Source organism: Procambarus clarkii, chromosome 16 (genome assembly GCF_040958095.1).
Source record: "Procambarus clarkii isolate CNS0578487 chromosome 16, FALCON_Pclarkii_2.0, whole genome shotgun sequence".
Classification (NCBI taxonomy): domain Eukaryota; kingdom Metazoa; phylum Arthropoda; class Malacostraca; order Decapoda; family Cambaridae; genus Procambarus; species Procambarus clarkii.
In genome coordinates, this window is record NC_091165.1 from 13,366,812 (window position 1) to 13,384,132 (window position 17,321).

The 17,321-nt window shown below is 49.3% G+C and overlaps 1 protein-coding gene across 1 annotated transcript in view; it reads right to left on the reverse strand.

Moving 5' to 3' along the window:
• LOC123760066 (fibroblast growth factor receptor 4) overlaps positions 1-17,321 on the reverse strand; it is a gene marked incomplete in the record, with an annotated part of 132,807 nt that overhangs the window by 25,123 nt on the left and 90,363 nt on the right. Inside the window, 3 exon segments of the mRNA XM_069325283.1 lie at positions 526-696; positions 820-973; positions 3,409-3,643. Of these exon segments, the coding sequence (XP_069181384.1) occupies positions 526-696; positions 820-973; positions 3,409-3,643 (560 nt within the window).

The window sequence follows — 17,321 nt, forward strand, 5'->3', positions numbered from 1 at the left end:
GTTAGTAATTTCAAAGTGTTATGTGACAAAGAGTACTGGGAAGACAGGTCGCCACGAGAATAGCTCTCAGCCTGTAATTTTACTTAGGTAATTACACTTCTCTGTTATAGGACCTGGAGGATAAAGTATTTACTGTACAGTATACAAAGCAGGTCACAGCAGAAGCAAAATTTCTAGTTCAATAGTGCAAAATTTCACTCAATAGTGCAACAAATGTGCAGTACACATTTTTTGTTAATTTCATTATCAGGGGAAAGCACCAAGCCATTACAACTTTACAGCATTTGGAAGGGGTCAGGATAAGGATTTAGGATGGGATGGGGGGTGGAAGGAATGATGCCCAACCACTTGGACAGTCGGGGATTGAACGCCGATCTGCTTTAAATGAGACCGTCGCTCTACTGCCCAGTCCAAGTGGCTGGGTAGTATGCACAAAAGATGACATTTGAAGTAATGTGGACAAATGTATACATACTTTCACAAAACAAAAATGCTGAAATATAGAACAAACAGTTGTAAACTCACTTTTAACCAGGTCGTATTGAGATTGGGGCCACGAGCTTGACACCTAAGGTCAGCAACATTACCAGCTGGCTTCATCATGAGAGAGTTGAGATCTTTGGTGAAGACAGGAGCAGAGTCTGCAGGGTACTCTCCCTGCTCCATCTCCAGCACTTTGCTATCAGCATATAAAGCCTGAAGCACACCAGTAGATTTTAATTACTTTGTTCAGCTAAAACAGCTAAGACAAACAAATAAGACATTATATGTATACAAAAAGTACAATGCATTTCTTTAAGCAGGTACTACTATAAGTACCTGGGGTAGGGTAGGCGTGGGAGTGTCCTCTTCCACAATAAGCGTGTAGTTTACCCAACCATGCAGATACCCTGTGCTGCTCCACTTGCAGGAGTACAGCCCTTCATCTTCCATCTTGGCTGCCTTCACCCGTATACGGGGCCACAATCTGTTCCTGATGACAAAAAACAAAAGTAACAATACAGTTACAATACAGAATATACAGTTACAAATGTACCTGTATTTCAAAATTGTTCCTACTACCTAGACATTAGTGAAGGCCAATCCCACTGGACTGCTCAGCTATTTAAAAGTACAAAATACTACATAGTGGTGCTCATGTTATAAAAATGTTAACTCAAATGTGAACAAATCATATACTGTACTGTGACTTGTGCACAGGAGGTAATTGCAGATATCCAATGGAGTAGTGTAAGGTTAATATTGTACACACAGTATGCTACACTAAATAAGCCATAGTACATTCAATGAATACTGTAAAATTATAGGAAAGGCAAATTCAACAATGGCTCTATATTATTTGTTTTACACCATACTGCAAGACGACGATGAGAATGAAGACACGGATGAAGAAAAGAATGATAATAAGGCTGAAAGGATGAGAATGATACTGAGAAGGATGTAGAAGATGAGGGGAGGATGAGGATGGGAAGGAGACTGAAGATGTTGAAAGGGAGGTGGTGGTGGTATGGAATACTGTATAAGGTACAGTGCTATAATGAGTACAGGAAGTACACTATACAGTAATGAATTTAGGGAGTATAATGAGTATAGGATATATGAATACCTGTATAGGAAGAATAATGAGTACAAAGTCTCAAGGAGTTGAAGGAGCATAATGAGTACAGATAATGTAACAAATATAGAGAAGCATAAACAACACAAGACAAGAGATCAAGGACTATAATGATTCAAGATATAGAGTATAAGAGTATACAGTATAGAGTTCAGGAAGTATAACAAATCCAATGATTAGTGTAACTTTGAGCAAGAAGTACGAGTTGCAGGTATTCAATGCTCCAGAAGTATAATGCAGTACGTGGGCCTACACAGCTTTGAGAACATACGGAACATTGTGTGTATGATGAGTTCAAGGAGAATGAGATCAGAGTATAATGAGTAGGGTATACCGAGTACAGTAGAGTACTGTACTAAGAGCACATTATTCAGAGTACATTATGAGTTAATGCTCTATACTGTTTTCATAATACAAGTTAATAAAGAAATAATGAGTAAAAAGTAAAAATGAGTGCAGGAAATATAAAGTTTAAATAGATATACAGACAATATAAGCGGCCTCAGACAAACCGCCTGCACTTGTATTTACTCTTTATGTTTCTTATACAGGGAATATAATGTTGGATGTGGAGAGTGCATGTATTCACCTAGTTGTGCTTGCAAGGGTTGAGCTCTGCTCTTTCAGCCAGCCTCTCAACTGTCAATCTAATCCCCCCCCCCCACCCCCAGGAAGCAGGGTGAAGGTGTGTGGTGGTAACAGCTGTCTTACTCCCAGGTATCTATTTACTGCTAGGTGAACACGAGGCATCAGGGTAAAAGAAGCTCTGCCCATTTGGTTTCATGCCGGCGCCGGGAATCGAACCACGGTCCACAGGATTATGTGTACAGTGTGCTGTCCATTCAGCCACCAGTGCCCCTAAGTAGTGTAGATTGAATGGTGAATAGTAGGTGAGTAAATGGTGGATGGTGCGCGTAGTGGGGTGGGTTGGTGGATGGTGCATGGAGAGTGGTTGAGTGAATGGTGCATGTAGAGTGGGTGAGTGAATGGTGGGTGGTGCATTTAGAGTCCTCATGCCATCACAATCTGCTTGATAATGGTCCAGGACGGAGCGAGGCCTCGTCGTCCCCTCATCTTCTGGTGTGTGGTGGTATAGTTCTCATACTGGTCCATAGATTCGAGCCTCAATGTTTCACATCCACCCCTGCACCCAGCCGTCCTCCGCTGCCCACTCCCTGTCTACCCTCTATGTGTTCTTTCAACAGTATAAGGACATATATACAAAAACAAAAGTTGCTAAACAAGTTGCTAAACAAAAGTTTAATTTTGCCTTGAAGGGCGAGTTTATTGGGCATAGCCAGCCATATAAGCATGTACAACACCTCCTAATAGGAAAGAAACCCGCTGGGTTGTTCATCCTGTCACTTACTGTCTCAGTGAACAGCTTATCAAACAAAATTAACATTTGCCAACCCGTGATATATGTGTTATCTTGCGGGTGGAAAATAAAACAATCATAAACTCCAGTAAAGCAGTTTTCACCTACCCGTCGAAACCGTAAATGCCAAAACATTTCTGCAATTAATACTCCAGCTGGACAAAATCATCTGGGGGGAATGGGGGAGACGTTTGACAAGTCGCGGGCTTCCTGTCCTCGCCGAGGGCATTAGAGAGATGGTGGCCCTCACGTTCCTGATGCCCTCGAAGACAACAGAGGCAGACTTTTAGTGGGCGGTGTTGGGAGGTAGCAAAGCCACTGCCACCAGTTGACTGACGGTTGAGAGGCGGGACCAAAGAGCCAAAGCTCAACCCCCCGCAAGTACAAATAGGTTAGTACAGGGATGTTTACTGACCTGGTATCCACGACTTTGAGGCGCGGGTTCTGGAGCTGGTCGAGCGGGACGTCGTTGAAGTACCAGGAGCCGAAGTCGAGGGAGCCCTCCTGGATGTCGTCTGGTCGACACTTCAAGCTGACTCGACCACCCACCACCACCCTCCGCTCCCGGTGGAAGCTGTGCTCGCTGGCCGCCGTCTCCACCACCTCCACGCCCGGCCGACCCCCTTCTCCAACATCGTAGTCGTATTCCTCTACACACACACCAAACTAACATTACCTTTGAGTTTTTAAATCCTAAAATTAAACTATCAGCACTTTTAAATACTAAAACAAATACTAAACAAATACATAAAATCTTAAATATTAAATTATAATTACTAATTCCTAAAATATACAGACTTAATAAAGTTAATATTTTTGTAGTAAATATACAAACTGTATTATTTAAGCACTAATATTTTACGACCACTTGGCCCAAATGTTTTAAGAAGCTACTAAATACATGGTGCGACTCCTAGTAATAAACCACCTTGATAAACCAAGGCGGCCCACGTATATACCTTATACTACTGTAACTTCCTTATTTACAATGTTATCACATTATCACCATAGCCCGGGCTACTTGCTATTCCAAGTCTTGCAGGCTGCTCCAAGCCGGGGGAAGAGGAAGGGGACGAAGAGGAGAGAGGAAGGGGGACGAAGAGGAGAGAGGAAGGGGGGACGAAGAGGAGAGAGGAAGGGGGGACGAAGAGGAGAGAGGAAGGGGGGACGAAGAGGAGAGAGGAAGGGGGGACGAAGAGGAGAGAGGAAGGGGGGACGAAGAGGAGAGAGGAAGGGGGGACGAAGAGGAGAGAGGAAGGGGGGACGAAGAGGAGAGAGGAAGGGGGACGAAGAGGAGAGAGGAAGGGGGGACGAACAGGAGAGAGGAAAGGAAGTGAGCGGGAAAGAGGAAGGATATGGGGAGAAGGCAAAAAGAAGGGGTGGAGGTGATTGAGATACGGATAACTACCCGGGCATCCACCTTATAGGGACCCATCCTAGAATATATACATATAAAATTAATTCCCACATATATAGAAGTAGTTTGTTTTAAAGACAATGGGACGCCACATGTATTCAAGAGGAGACTCAAGAGCACAACCTGGATCATGCTGGCTTCCAACACTGTCCACCCAACACGGGCCCACACACGGATCTCACAATGTGCCATTACCCTCATGAAGGCCAAAGATTTGGGGGTTGTGAAGGGAAACCTTGATGAAGACCTGCCGCACCATTGTATTTAAAACTATCAACATTGAGCTGTTTAGCGATAGATCGGTTACTAACGTAGTATTAAATAACACCATTACATTGCTGGTGATAAACTACCAGAAATGTTGGCCGGTTTACCGCGCGCAACTCGTTAAACCTGTGGTGGAGAGACACCGGGAGACGGTCCAGTGTACCACAGTCCACTATCACCCGGTCCAGTGTACCACAGTCCACTATCACCCGGTCCAGTGTACCACAGTCCACTATCACCCGGTCCATTGTACCACAGTCCACTATCACCCGGTCCAGTGTACCACAGTCCACTATCACCCGGTCCAGTGTACCACAGTCCACTATCACCCGGTCCAGTGTACCACAGTCCACTATCACCCGGTCCAGTGTACCACAGTCCACTATCACCCGGTCCAGTGCACCACAGTCCACTATCACCCGGTCCAGTGTACCACAGTCCACTATCACCCGCGGCCGCCACTTACAATATTCGACTTAATTACTTGCCTTATAGGGACCGCTTGGTAATATGAACTGGTACTGGACATCCCGGATCTCTTTAATTGTTTCGTTACTCATTCGTAATAGTTGTCAAACATTTACAGCGTCACTCATGCTAGGGTCCTGATCAACCAGGCTGTGACTCATACGTCAGGCTGCGAGCAGCCGCGTCTAACAGCCTGGTTGATCAGTCCAGCAACCAGGAGGCCTGGTCGACGACCGGGCCGCGGGGACACTAAGCCCCGGAAGCACCTCAAGGTAGCCTCAAGGTAGGGTGGTTGTTCGAGTACTAGGTGCATGCAGGTACTAAGCTATAATTAAACGTATTTAATATTTGTAATTATTAATAATAATAATTATAAATGTCCCATAATATGTAGGTGCTGACCAAAGAACGGAAAATGTCCCTGCGTGGAATGAGACGGGAAGTTTCCGTATTGGAAGAAGAGAGATGACATTGGAGATGACTGATGAGATGGAGGTGACAGATGCGCGCGCAGCAAGCCGCGGTACTTAAACGCGAGCAACAGAGGTCACGACCACCAAGTGAAAAAGGAAGGATACCATGAGATCCAATGGTGCCTCAAGTGCTACGAGTTCTCCCACGCCACCAACAAGTGTCAACACCCCGTCCAGAAGTGCAACCTGTGCGCCCTGTACCATCATTACTCCATATGAAAGGCAGACGTTGCCTGCTTTGCAATGGTGATCACGCGACAATTTCCTGTCGCTGCCCTCGCAGACAAAAAAAATCAAGGCCCACGTTGGAAGCCAAGAAGGGCACCCCCCCCCTCTTAACATCACCCGGAGCCCCATCCAGAGCTCCGGGTGGGGCTCACATGCAGTGGCCCGTGTTCTATGGTGAGCACGGGCTCACCATAGCCCATGCTACTTGCAAATGTTATTCCGAGTAGAATATAAACCAGCAACAACGAGGTCACAACCTCCCTCCACCTCCACCTCCCGAACCCTCCACACGCAAATACAAAAGGTGAAATTAGTTTTAGTTTGAGTTTACTGAATGACATCAAAATTAATCTAAACACATACTTTATCGCGGAGAATAAGGAACTTAACAATTACGAGTGAATTGCAAAGGTAGGTAGTTAATGAGAAGATATGTAGTTAATTACACACAGAAATCACCAAGTGAAAAAGTGTCCGGTGCAGATCCGTCGTGATGCATCAAATGAACAAATCCACACGGACCGTGACAAGTGCCTTAATTGACTGAGCTACGACATGGTTCTGGTAGGACAGGTAGAATTGCAACCGGGAAATCATCCTGATTTACCAACGGATCCTGCAGTCTCTCCGAGACACAAACCAGGGTTTTACACAATTCCCCCCATGCACTCGAGCTATGTCAATAGGCTGTTCTACCTCTTCATTCTGTGTGTAATGAAGTAAGGGCGAAGAGGTAGAACAGTCTATTGACATAGCTCGAGTGCATGGGGGGAATTGTGTAAAACCCTGGTCTGTGTCTCAGAGAGACTGCAGGATCCGTTGGTAAATCAGGATGATTTCCCGGTTGCAATTCTTTTAACCATGTCGTAGTCGATTAAGGCAGCGTCTGGGATCCTCTCGGGCATAGGTTCGAACCCTCGTCACGGCCCATGTGAATTTGTTCATAGGTAGTTAATGTTGCTGTGAAGAGTACAGATGGAGATGGCTCCAGGCATCTAACAGGCCGGGGACACAATCCCCGCGGCGTCACCCACATTACATGTTTAATAAGCTCAGGAACCTGTACACCGGTAGATTAATAGTTGTGAGACTGTTCACAACTCTTACTGTTCAAAACTCTTACTTACAACTGTTTCAGCGTCGGCTCTTTAGCCGACGCTCAACCCCCGCAAGCACAACTAGGTGAGTACTAACACGTCAGGATTCCGTGTACACTCTAATAGTCAACTTTGCATTTCTGTTAAATGTGCATTACGGGTTAAGGTTTAGTGGAAGAGGTGGGGTCAGGCGTGGCCGCCCACTCTCCTGTACGGCAAACTCGTCCACTTTCCACTGGTAGGATGTCTTGTAAAAAGTTTGGTAAGAAATAATATAATTACTCTCCTGGAGTGTGGAGTGGCGTCCCCTCCCCAGCCCGCCTACAGGCCCCGTGAAGAGGCGTGCAAGGCTTGACACACGCCTCACGGCCTATCCACCTCCACCCCTCCATACGGCCCCCTTCCACACCTATTTAATCCGCCCCCGCCCACTCCATACATCCCCGTCCATACGGTCCAGAGGCCAGGAAGACCAGGAGCCACGGGCGACCGGCCAGGCTGCGGGAGTAGAACTATGGAAATCATCTGCAGTTAAGTTGTCGTTGGAATCACAAGAGTCACAGATGTCAGAAACAGCTGTAAACAAATACAATAGTTTGGATGAAGTTGCTGTATTAAGCTACTAATAGTTCAAAACCGGGGCTTGGGAGCTAATGATCGACCCTCCAAGTTTATGCAGGTGAGTAGACACGCGTGCGCGCGCATCTACTCATCTATACATAAGCTACATTTCTTGTATTTATACAAATAAATATATTAAGTATAAACATATTCATCACAAAAGAAAACTTCAGAAAACGATAAAGTCCAATACAAGACATTGTTGAGAGAGGACAAGATGAATGTTGAGACATATGGTGGAGGAGGTCCCAGAGACGTGCGGGCCCCTGGGGGCTCCGGGGGCCGTCCCAGAGAGGCGGGCGGGGGCCCCTGGTGACACCCCAGCCTGGCCTCGACAGTCCTCCCCAGCCTTCATTACCCACCAATAACACCGCGACACTCACCAGTGTACATCGCACACCTCCAAATAACCTCACATATTACTGAAATCAAACTTTCTACTTTTTTTCCTCGACCGCATGGCGAGCGACTGCCATGAATGCTCTCTTCATTCCGACCTGGCGTCCCATCCATCATTTCACTGACCACCTTGTGATTGGCTTTTGTCAAGCTGGCCTCGACCAATCCCACCCGGTCCGCCACGCCCCTGGCCAATGGCCGTCGCCACTCGTGCACGTTGCGCCACCATTGGAGATCACACCGAACTGATTTGCAATGTAAAGCGGGACAACGGAGGGACCGGTTGTGGGTCTCCGCTGCTCAATCTGCACATCATCCACAACTCTCGCCCGCTTCTTGCCTCCTTTCCTGGCCCATCCCATCTGCCTATATACACCTATATTAGGCGTCCCTCCCCTACACCAACACACGGGAGCGTCCCTCCCCTACACCAACACACGGGAGCGTCCCTCCCCTACACCAACACACGGGAGCGTCCCTCCCCTACACCAACACACGGGAGCGTCCCTCCCCTACACCAACACACGGGAGCGTCCCTCCCCTACACCAACACACGGGAGCGTCCCTCCCCTACACCAACACACGGGAGCGTCCCTCCCCTACACCAACACACGGGAGCGTCCCTCCCCTACACCAACACACGGGAGCGTCCCTCCCCTACACCAACACACGGGAGCGTCCCTCCCCTACACCAACACACGGGAGCGTCCCTCCCCTACACCAACACACGGGAGCGTCCCTCCCCTACACCAACACACGGGAGCGTCCCTCCCCTACACCAACACACGGGAGCGTCCCTCCCCTACACCAACACACGGGAGCGTCCCTCCCCTACACCAACACACGGGAGCGTCCCTCCCCTACACCAACACACGGGAGCGTCCCTCCCCTACACCAACACACGGGAGCGTCCCTCCCCTACACCAACACACGGGAGCGTCCCTCCCCTACACCAACACACGGGAGCGTCCCTCCCCTACACCAACACACGGGAGCGTCCCTCTCCTACACCAACACACGGGAGCGTCCCTCCCCTACACCAACACACGGGAGCGTCCCTCCCCTACACCAACACACGGGAGCGTCCCTCCCCTACACCAACACACGGAGCGTCCCTCCCCTACACCAACACACGGGAGCGTCCCTCCCCTACACCAACACACGGGAGCGTCCCTCCCCTACACCAACACACGGGAGCGTCCCTCCCCTACACCAACACACGGGAGCGTCCCTCTCCTACACCAACACATGGGAGCGTCCCTCCCCTACACCAACACACGGGAGCGTCCCTCCCCTACACCAACACACGGGAGCGTCCCTCCCCTACACCAGCACACGGGAGCGTCCCTCCCCTACACCAACACACGTCATAACAGGAGCAACAAGCTCTTGGGTTCTCCCGCCTCGCTGCCTCTATGGGGACGCTCGGGGAAAAAATGTGGGAGTTTCCGGCGGCAGAGCACATGTGGCCGCCATGTGGGCGAGGCGGCCCACCCGCCGCCCGGCCACCCATAGGAAAACTGGTGGGCTGTCCGTCAGTGCTGGTCCAGTTGGCACTCGGGGGGGGGGGGTTACAATCTAGTGCAGCTGGCACTCGGGGAGTCAACAATCTTGTGGCACTCGGGGGTTAACAAGCTTGTCCAGTTGGCACTCGGGGGGGGGGGTTACAATCTAGTGCAGCTGGCACTCGGGGAGTCAACAATCTTGTGGCACTCGGGGGTTAACAAGCTTGTCCAGTTGGCACTCGGGTGGTCAACAATCTGGTCCGGCTGGCAATTTCAACCCCAAGAATAAGTCTACAAATTAAACTGTAATATTTCACAGGTTAACTTGGAACTAATAAAGCTGAACCTCACATACATAAGCTGGGAAGCACAACTAGACAATACCTTGAGTACCTATAATACCCTACCAATACCCTTGAGCCAGTACCTCAAGACAGTAGGCTGAGTACCACTAGACATTTGCTCAAGTTAAGTACCATTTAGAAAGAAAAAAAGCAAATTGGAACGCGAACAGCATTCTCTATAGGCGAAGAAACCCAATAACAGAACTGCTGGAGCATACCTGGAGCATACCTGGAGAGGGTTCTGGGAGTACTACTCTCCGAGCCCGGCCTGAGGTCAGGCTCGACCTGTGATAACTTGGTCCAACAGACTGTTGCTTGGAGCTGCCCGCAGGCCCACACATCCAACTACAACCTGGTTTATCCGGCACCTTTTGCAACGATAAACTCCTTGCGAAGCCTGGTGCCTGCCTGGCACCAGCCTGGCACCAGCCTGGCGCTGCCTGGCACCAGCCTGGCGCTGCCTGGCGCAGCCTGGCACCATCCTGGCGCTGCCCGGCGCTGCCTGGTGCGTGGAACAGGCTGCGTGGAGCGACCCACTCTCTCCCAAGAAAGACATGGAAGACTCAGGATCGACCTAAGGCTACAAGGTCCATACAATCCAGGAGAGAGAGGGAGCAATACAACTACTACCAAGCAAAATCCAGAACAAAACCTTTATCTAGTACTGGGACCTTGTGCAAGGAAGATGGAACTTTCAAACCAGTAAGACACTCGCCTGGTGTTCCGCGAGCGCTTTGTCCTGGGTTCGTATCCTGGCCGGGGAGGAATTATTTACTTGGCGCCAAACCTTAACTGTAGCCTCTGTTTACCCAACAGTAAAATGGGTACCTGGTTGTTAAACGATTTGGCGGGTCGTGTTCCAGGGAACATAGATTTAAGTACTTGCCCGAAACGCTACGCGTGCTGGTGGCTGTACAAGAATGTAAGAACTCTTGTAAATATAAATAACAAGAAAAAATGATAAAGAAATGAGTGAAATACTGGGGATACAGTGCATCCAAACGACTTCTATATGAATGTGATACCAACATCGAATCATGTATCAGATGTCACCTTAACCTCACTGGGGGGTCGAAGCAGCCATAGACTGCATGGCTACGCTCTCCCCACCAAAACTAGATGCCTGGAATTCTATATTCATCAAGAATTAAAAAAAGTCACACACGTAAACATAATTTGGAGCCAGAACCAAGATACTTATGTTATCCTGACATGCTTAAAACAGGGAAGATCACGCCACTCCACAAAGGAGGCAGTAAAACAGACGCACACAATTTATAGACCGGCAGAACTAACATTACACATAATCAAAATCTGTGAAAGTGTGCTAAGAGGCAAGGTCACAATACAGTGACAGCGGCTACATGACCCCAGACAGCCTGGGTCCAGAGCAGGGCGCTACTGCCGCTCACAACTGCCACCTCTAGGGGTGCCATGGTAGGTCTAGGGTGCCATGGTAGGTCTAGGGGTGCCATGGTAGGTCTAGGGGTGCCTGGTCTAGGGTGCCATGGTAGGTCTAGGGGTGCCATGGTAGGTCTAGGGGTGCCATGGTAGGTCTAGGGGTGCCATGGTAGGTCTAGGGGTGCCATGGTAGGTCTAGGGGTGCCATGGTAGGTCTAGGGTGCCATGGTAGATCTAGGGGTGCCATGGAAGGTCTAGGGTGCCATGGTAGGTCTAGGGGTGCCATTGTAGATCTAGGGGTGCCATGGTAGGTCTAGGGGTGCCATGGTAGGTCTAGGGGTGCCATGGTAGGTCTAGGGTGCCATGGTAGGTCTAGGGGTGCCATTGTAGGTCTAGGGGTGCCATGGTAGGTCTAGGGGTGCCATGGTAGGTCTAGGGGTGCCATGGTAGGTCTAGGGGTGCCATGGTAGGTCTAGGGGTGCCATGGTAGGTCTAGGGGTGCCATGGTAGGTCTAGGGGTGCCATGGTAGGTCTAGGGGTGCCATAGTAGGTCTAGGGGTGTCATGGTAGGTCTAGGGTGCCATGGAAGGTCTAGGGTGCCATGGAAGACAAAGCAGAACGCCGATATAATACACAGTTTACGTAAAAGCGTCCATGTATAGTGTTATTATATACTCCATTATAGTTATTACTGACAAAGCAGGAAGATGGATATTCAATTCCCTAACGAGGAGAACCCAATGATTAATAGACAGCAAGTCAAATCTGAACCATCCACCGCGAAAAGCACAGTCCCCCAGGGTACTGTGCTTGTTCCAGTACTTTTTCTCATAAGATACAGACAAGGACAAGCTATAGTAGCGTATCATTCCTTGCAGGTGACACACTGAGAGTCTCACTAGCTGACAGTATCGAGGGGCAACAAGTCAACAAACTGATGTACATCACATCTTTCCATGGGCCACAGAACATAACATCTTTATTGAAGACCAGCAGTTTTTACCACAGCGCTCCTGCTCCATGTTAAAAACGAAAATATCAAAACGAAAACCCCATATATACAAAACAGTCCATTATCTCATTATATAAAGAAAAAGCAACATTTAAAGAACACAAAGAAGCATTGTACGCTGTACGAAAAAATGTACGAAAAAATGTACGAAAACTGTACGAAAACTGTACGTAAAAAACTGTGCAAAAAAATGACAGGCTGGATAACATGAACCGTTTAATTTTAGGGACACTAGTGTTCTCCAGAGTGGGATATTGATGCTCACTACAAGCCTCGTCGAGAGCAGGAGAAATTGCTGACTTGGAGAATGTATCCATTCAATAAAATCAATAAATTATTGGGAACGAGTATTTCTTAAATCTTTAGATTTAATCTTCAACCGTCTGCATTGTCTCAACCGTCGTCATTAAGTGCAAACTTACCCCCAGGGTAAGGCTGAGGAACTAATACACCAGTGGAGTGATGCAGCACCATCCTCCTCCCTCCCTCCCTGCAGAAATAAGCGGGGAACAGCTCCTGCGACATGAATTAGGATAACAAGATAACGTCTAGCGATGACGAGTATGGACAACCAATCACAGCCCAGAAAGTAAGGGGGGCTATGAAAAAGGGTAAAAGTACAGCATCCGGTGAAGATGGTGTCACCTACGACATACTCAATGTGTGAGGATTAAGTGATTAATAACACACTGATAAGTGATTACAGACACACTGAACACTGTTTATGTAGGGCAGATATAAATCTGTGTATTTATGTATGTAGGTTAGATTAGCATTTTAAAAGCGCTACAATTACCTTCTGGGGTTGGTTGTTCAATAAAACATTGTATTATATATTTAACAGATCTGTCCATGGGGGACAGAAGAAAATGTATATATGCTGGCTAGTATTGTAAATGTTTGGCCACGTCTGTGTTAAAATAATAATTAATAATAATAATAATAATAATAATAATAATATAAACAACTTTGTGAGGTGTCCGGGATTCCACAACTCCACCTGTTTAACAAATCATTTCTAAGTGGAATTTTTCCCACGCAATGCAATAATTGTATGCAATAAAACGGGCAATAATTGTTCCCATACGGAAACCAAAGGACCCTGGCAATTACAGACCAATCAAGTCTCACGCAAGATGCTTGAAAAGGATCATCCTAAACCGACTGTTGCACAAAACAGGCAGGCTAGGGGAGGGGGTCAACGGATTTGTTAAAAGACGGAGCGCAGCAAATTGTATAGTTAATTACTTGCCTAATGACACAGCTAAGTACTCTGTATTTGTATCCTTCGACAAAGCACAAGGGATTGCGACCCAATGGCAGACTCATGACCTGCGTTGCGCTCGCTTGGCCACTTCGACGCGCGCCTCGCCGCCTGCGTCCCTGCGCGCCTTCTTTCCGCGACCGCCGCCCGCGTCCGCCGCCCGCGTCCGCCCCTCCCCCTCCCCCTCGTCGCCGCCCGGGCGTACGCTTCTCTGTAGATGTTTATCACCACCAGCCATGATGCCTGGTCAGAGACCGGGCCACGTGACTGAGCATCTTGGCATCAAACAGGCCTGGTTCCAGGCCAGACATGGCAAGTACACTACAACTCTCGAAGCATACTAAAGGTATACTACTGGCATCACAAATCCGCAACCTCCCACCACCAGACGTTTGATTAGCTGACGTGAGACAGCCGTTGTTTGCTTGCGGTACTCATTAGAGAACCCTTGTCCGTATACACACGATGTGTGTGGGGGGGGGGGGGAGGAGAGAGCGTGCATGGTAGTGGGTTTGGGTAGTGAGGAGCGTTATAGGGAGTGGTGGTGAAGACGACTAGGGACTCGTGTTGGTATTGGCGTGGGTGGCGGCCACGTAGGGCGTGGGTGGCGGCCACGTAGGGCGTGGGTGGCGGCCACGTAGGGCGTGGGTGGCGGCCACGTAGGGCGTGGGTGGCGGCCACGTAGGGCGTGGGTGGCGGCCACGTAGGGCGTGGGTGGCGGCCACGTAGGGCGTGGGTGGCGGCCACGTAGGGCGTGGGTGGCGGCCACGTAGGGCGTGGGTGGCGGTCACGTAGGGCGTGGGTGGCGGCCACGTAGGGCGTGGGTGGCGGCCACGTAGGGCGTGGGTGGCGTCTCAGCACCAGACAACTGAAGCCCGGCCGTCATTCCTCGTGTGAAACAAGACCTCACTCATCACCAGTGAGGCGGGGGCCTTCCATGGGGATGGCCATGTACATGAGGGACCATGTCCCCGGGGGTATGTACATGAGGGGGGGAGGTCATGTCCCGAGGGGCATGTCCATGTGGGTCATCTCCTGTGGAGTGTCCCTCAGGTGGTGGCACCTTCCTCTCGGGTGGAACTGACCTGGCCTCCCTGCCGGACCTTATTCTGATTGTGTTGAGGTCAACCCAGGACCGCCCTCCATGTAAGGGAACCTCACGCCTGACCCTGCCGCCGCCTGCTGCCCGCGTTAAGTGACCTCCGCCAGGCAGGGGGTCCTCTCCTTACCCCTCCCTAATGACCTTAGGGGCCCACTGCTGCCCCTAATGGTGGCAACCATGGGCGAGGTAGGAGGGTGTTAGGGGTGGGGAGGGTAGGTGGTTAGTCGAAATGTGGGTGGGGAGGGGGAAGTTTGTGAGGAAGGAGGAATTGGGAGATGGTAAGAGAATTTGGGAGGTCATCGTGATTTGTTTTTGGGACTTTGTAAGATTTGTGTGTGTGTGTGTGTGTGTGTGACGATAGTGCTATCGATCTATAATATTTTGCGTACGATTCATTACCTCCTTGTGGAGTGGTGCGATCTCCGCTGCTTTACGCGTGCCGAGGATAACACCAGTCTCTAGGCTTCGTCTCCAAATGGTGTTTAAGGTCTGTGATATTTGTTTTCATTTCATGACGAATATATAATTCCAGGAGTCAAGGCCTTGCCCCGAGTGCGTGGGCATGCCGCCGTGGCTATTTTGAAGTCCAGTGAGACTTTGGGTGAGAACCGCTGTATGCGTCGAGGGTGGTGCTCCACTCACGAGGAATTAATTTGAGTTGTCGATCTTCAGTGTGTGTTTAGGGACTCGTGTATACATACGGTAGGTGACACAATCACAGCTCCTCTCCTGTCATGTGGCACATCGCTACTTCCCCTCACAAGACACTTTCCCCTCACACCCATGCTCGTTCTTTTCCCTTTGCCACATTGCAGCTCCTGCACAGCTGCACTTAGTGGCTTGCGTGGATACATGTGTTATTCCTCTCTTGCACTCTTCACACCAGCAACACATTCATTGTTTACACGTGCACTTGTTTCATCACTTCCCTCAAGTGTCAGGTTACTCTCTCGCCAACATCTCACTTCACCTTCTCTCTCTCGTGATTATCTTTACCACTTACACTGACCTCTCGTCAGTCTCCAAGCTCCACTTTCTGCTTTTAAAAATTCCCTTTTCTTAAACCTGAATTTTAACCGTTTTCTTCTTAATTAACTCAATCATTATCATTTTCTTTCTGGACTAAACTATTTAGATACTATCATTTCTCCTCAACGTGCAGTGTCCTTGCCTCTCCATCTTCCAATGTTATTGTTGTTTTAGATTCAGCCCAAGCAGCACGGGCTCTCCCCCTTCTTTTCCTCCCTCCCCTTTTTTTATCTTTCTCTCCCTCTGCCTTCCCTCTCTCTCTCCTTTCTCCTGGAGAGGATTGATTGATTGATAAAGATTAAGCCACCCAAGAGGTGGCACGGGCATGAATACCCCGTAATCCTGGAGAGGCACTATCATCCAGTTATAAGTGATACTGTGTAAGCCAAGACAGTGATGGGATGGGATGGGACAGAGCCTGGCCTCCCTGCGCGTGACAGAAGCCTTCATCTACCGGAAGGGCCTCCTCCTCCCTCCCAACCCTTGCCAAGACAACACCACAACACCACGCGCATTCTCACGTTGCTTACCACGTAGCCCCAAATGTGTCCGTCTTACTACACGTGTCCTAGCAGCTGTCCTAGCAGCGTAACGCAGGGCGTTGTGCATTCTCAGGAAGGAGGTGCGCTGGGAGACACGAGACGGGTGGACGGGACACACACGCCACAGACAGCAAGGGGGTGTTGGCCACCACCGCGGCCACTCCCATTATGCCTCAACACACTCCAAACTGACAATGTTGCCGCCATATAACTACCCGACCTCTCACTGTGTAAAAAAAAAAATGTATATTTTAAACACTGTCAACGGATACCTGACCAGACTGCGAGACGCGGCGTCAAACAGCCTGGTTGACCAGAGTCTCAGACCGGCCCGCGAGAACATTGACACTTAGAACCACCTCAAGATAACCAGGGCTTTGCCCACTCACCACAATGGCCGTTCTTTCCAATAATGGCGATTAGCTTTGTTATTTACCTTCGTGATAAGAGAGATTTTGAAAGCTGTAAAATAACGAGCTGCCACAGCGTGTCAATTGAGACGTTACCTCTCATTCAGCCATACGTCTACAACACTGCCAACGGGTTATTAATATGGATACAAATGTAGTCCAAGTGTTTGTCACATGACAAACCTAAGAACGGAAAATTCCGTTAACCGGGAAAACCTTGGTGTGACGTCGACTGTAAAACAAATGAGCGTTGGAGAAGCGGAAACAGGATCCCACACACTTCCAGGCGGGCCTGATGGCTGTTTGGACGGGATCATGTGGGGGATTAAAGCCTATTCCGACGCTCAACCCGATCCCCCCCCCTACTTATATTCATCTGGGGAGCGAGGATCGGGTTGACACACGGATTTTTCCTACAGACTGGTGGCACTTTTGTCCATTTCCTGTTGAGAAAACGGAATTAGGGTTGCCCTGGTATGTCACCAGCCCTCAGGGTGGTGGTGGTAGTGGGGGGGGGGGGGGCGAACACCAAACACTCCCAGACTCTCGCCACACAACAACCACAACTACCACCACCACAAACCAACAATGACAAGCACACCAAAACATTGGCCAGTCTCTACCTTGCCTTGACGGGGTTCTGGGAGCTCCACACCCTCAACCCCGGCCCGGGGCCAGGCCGGAGACATTCCCAGAACATTCTCACAAATGTCGTCACTACCAACCAAAACATGTATATCAAACGATTT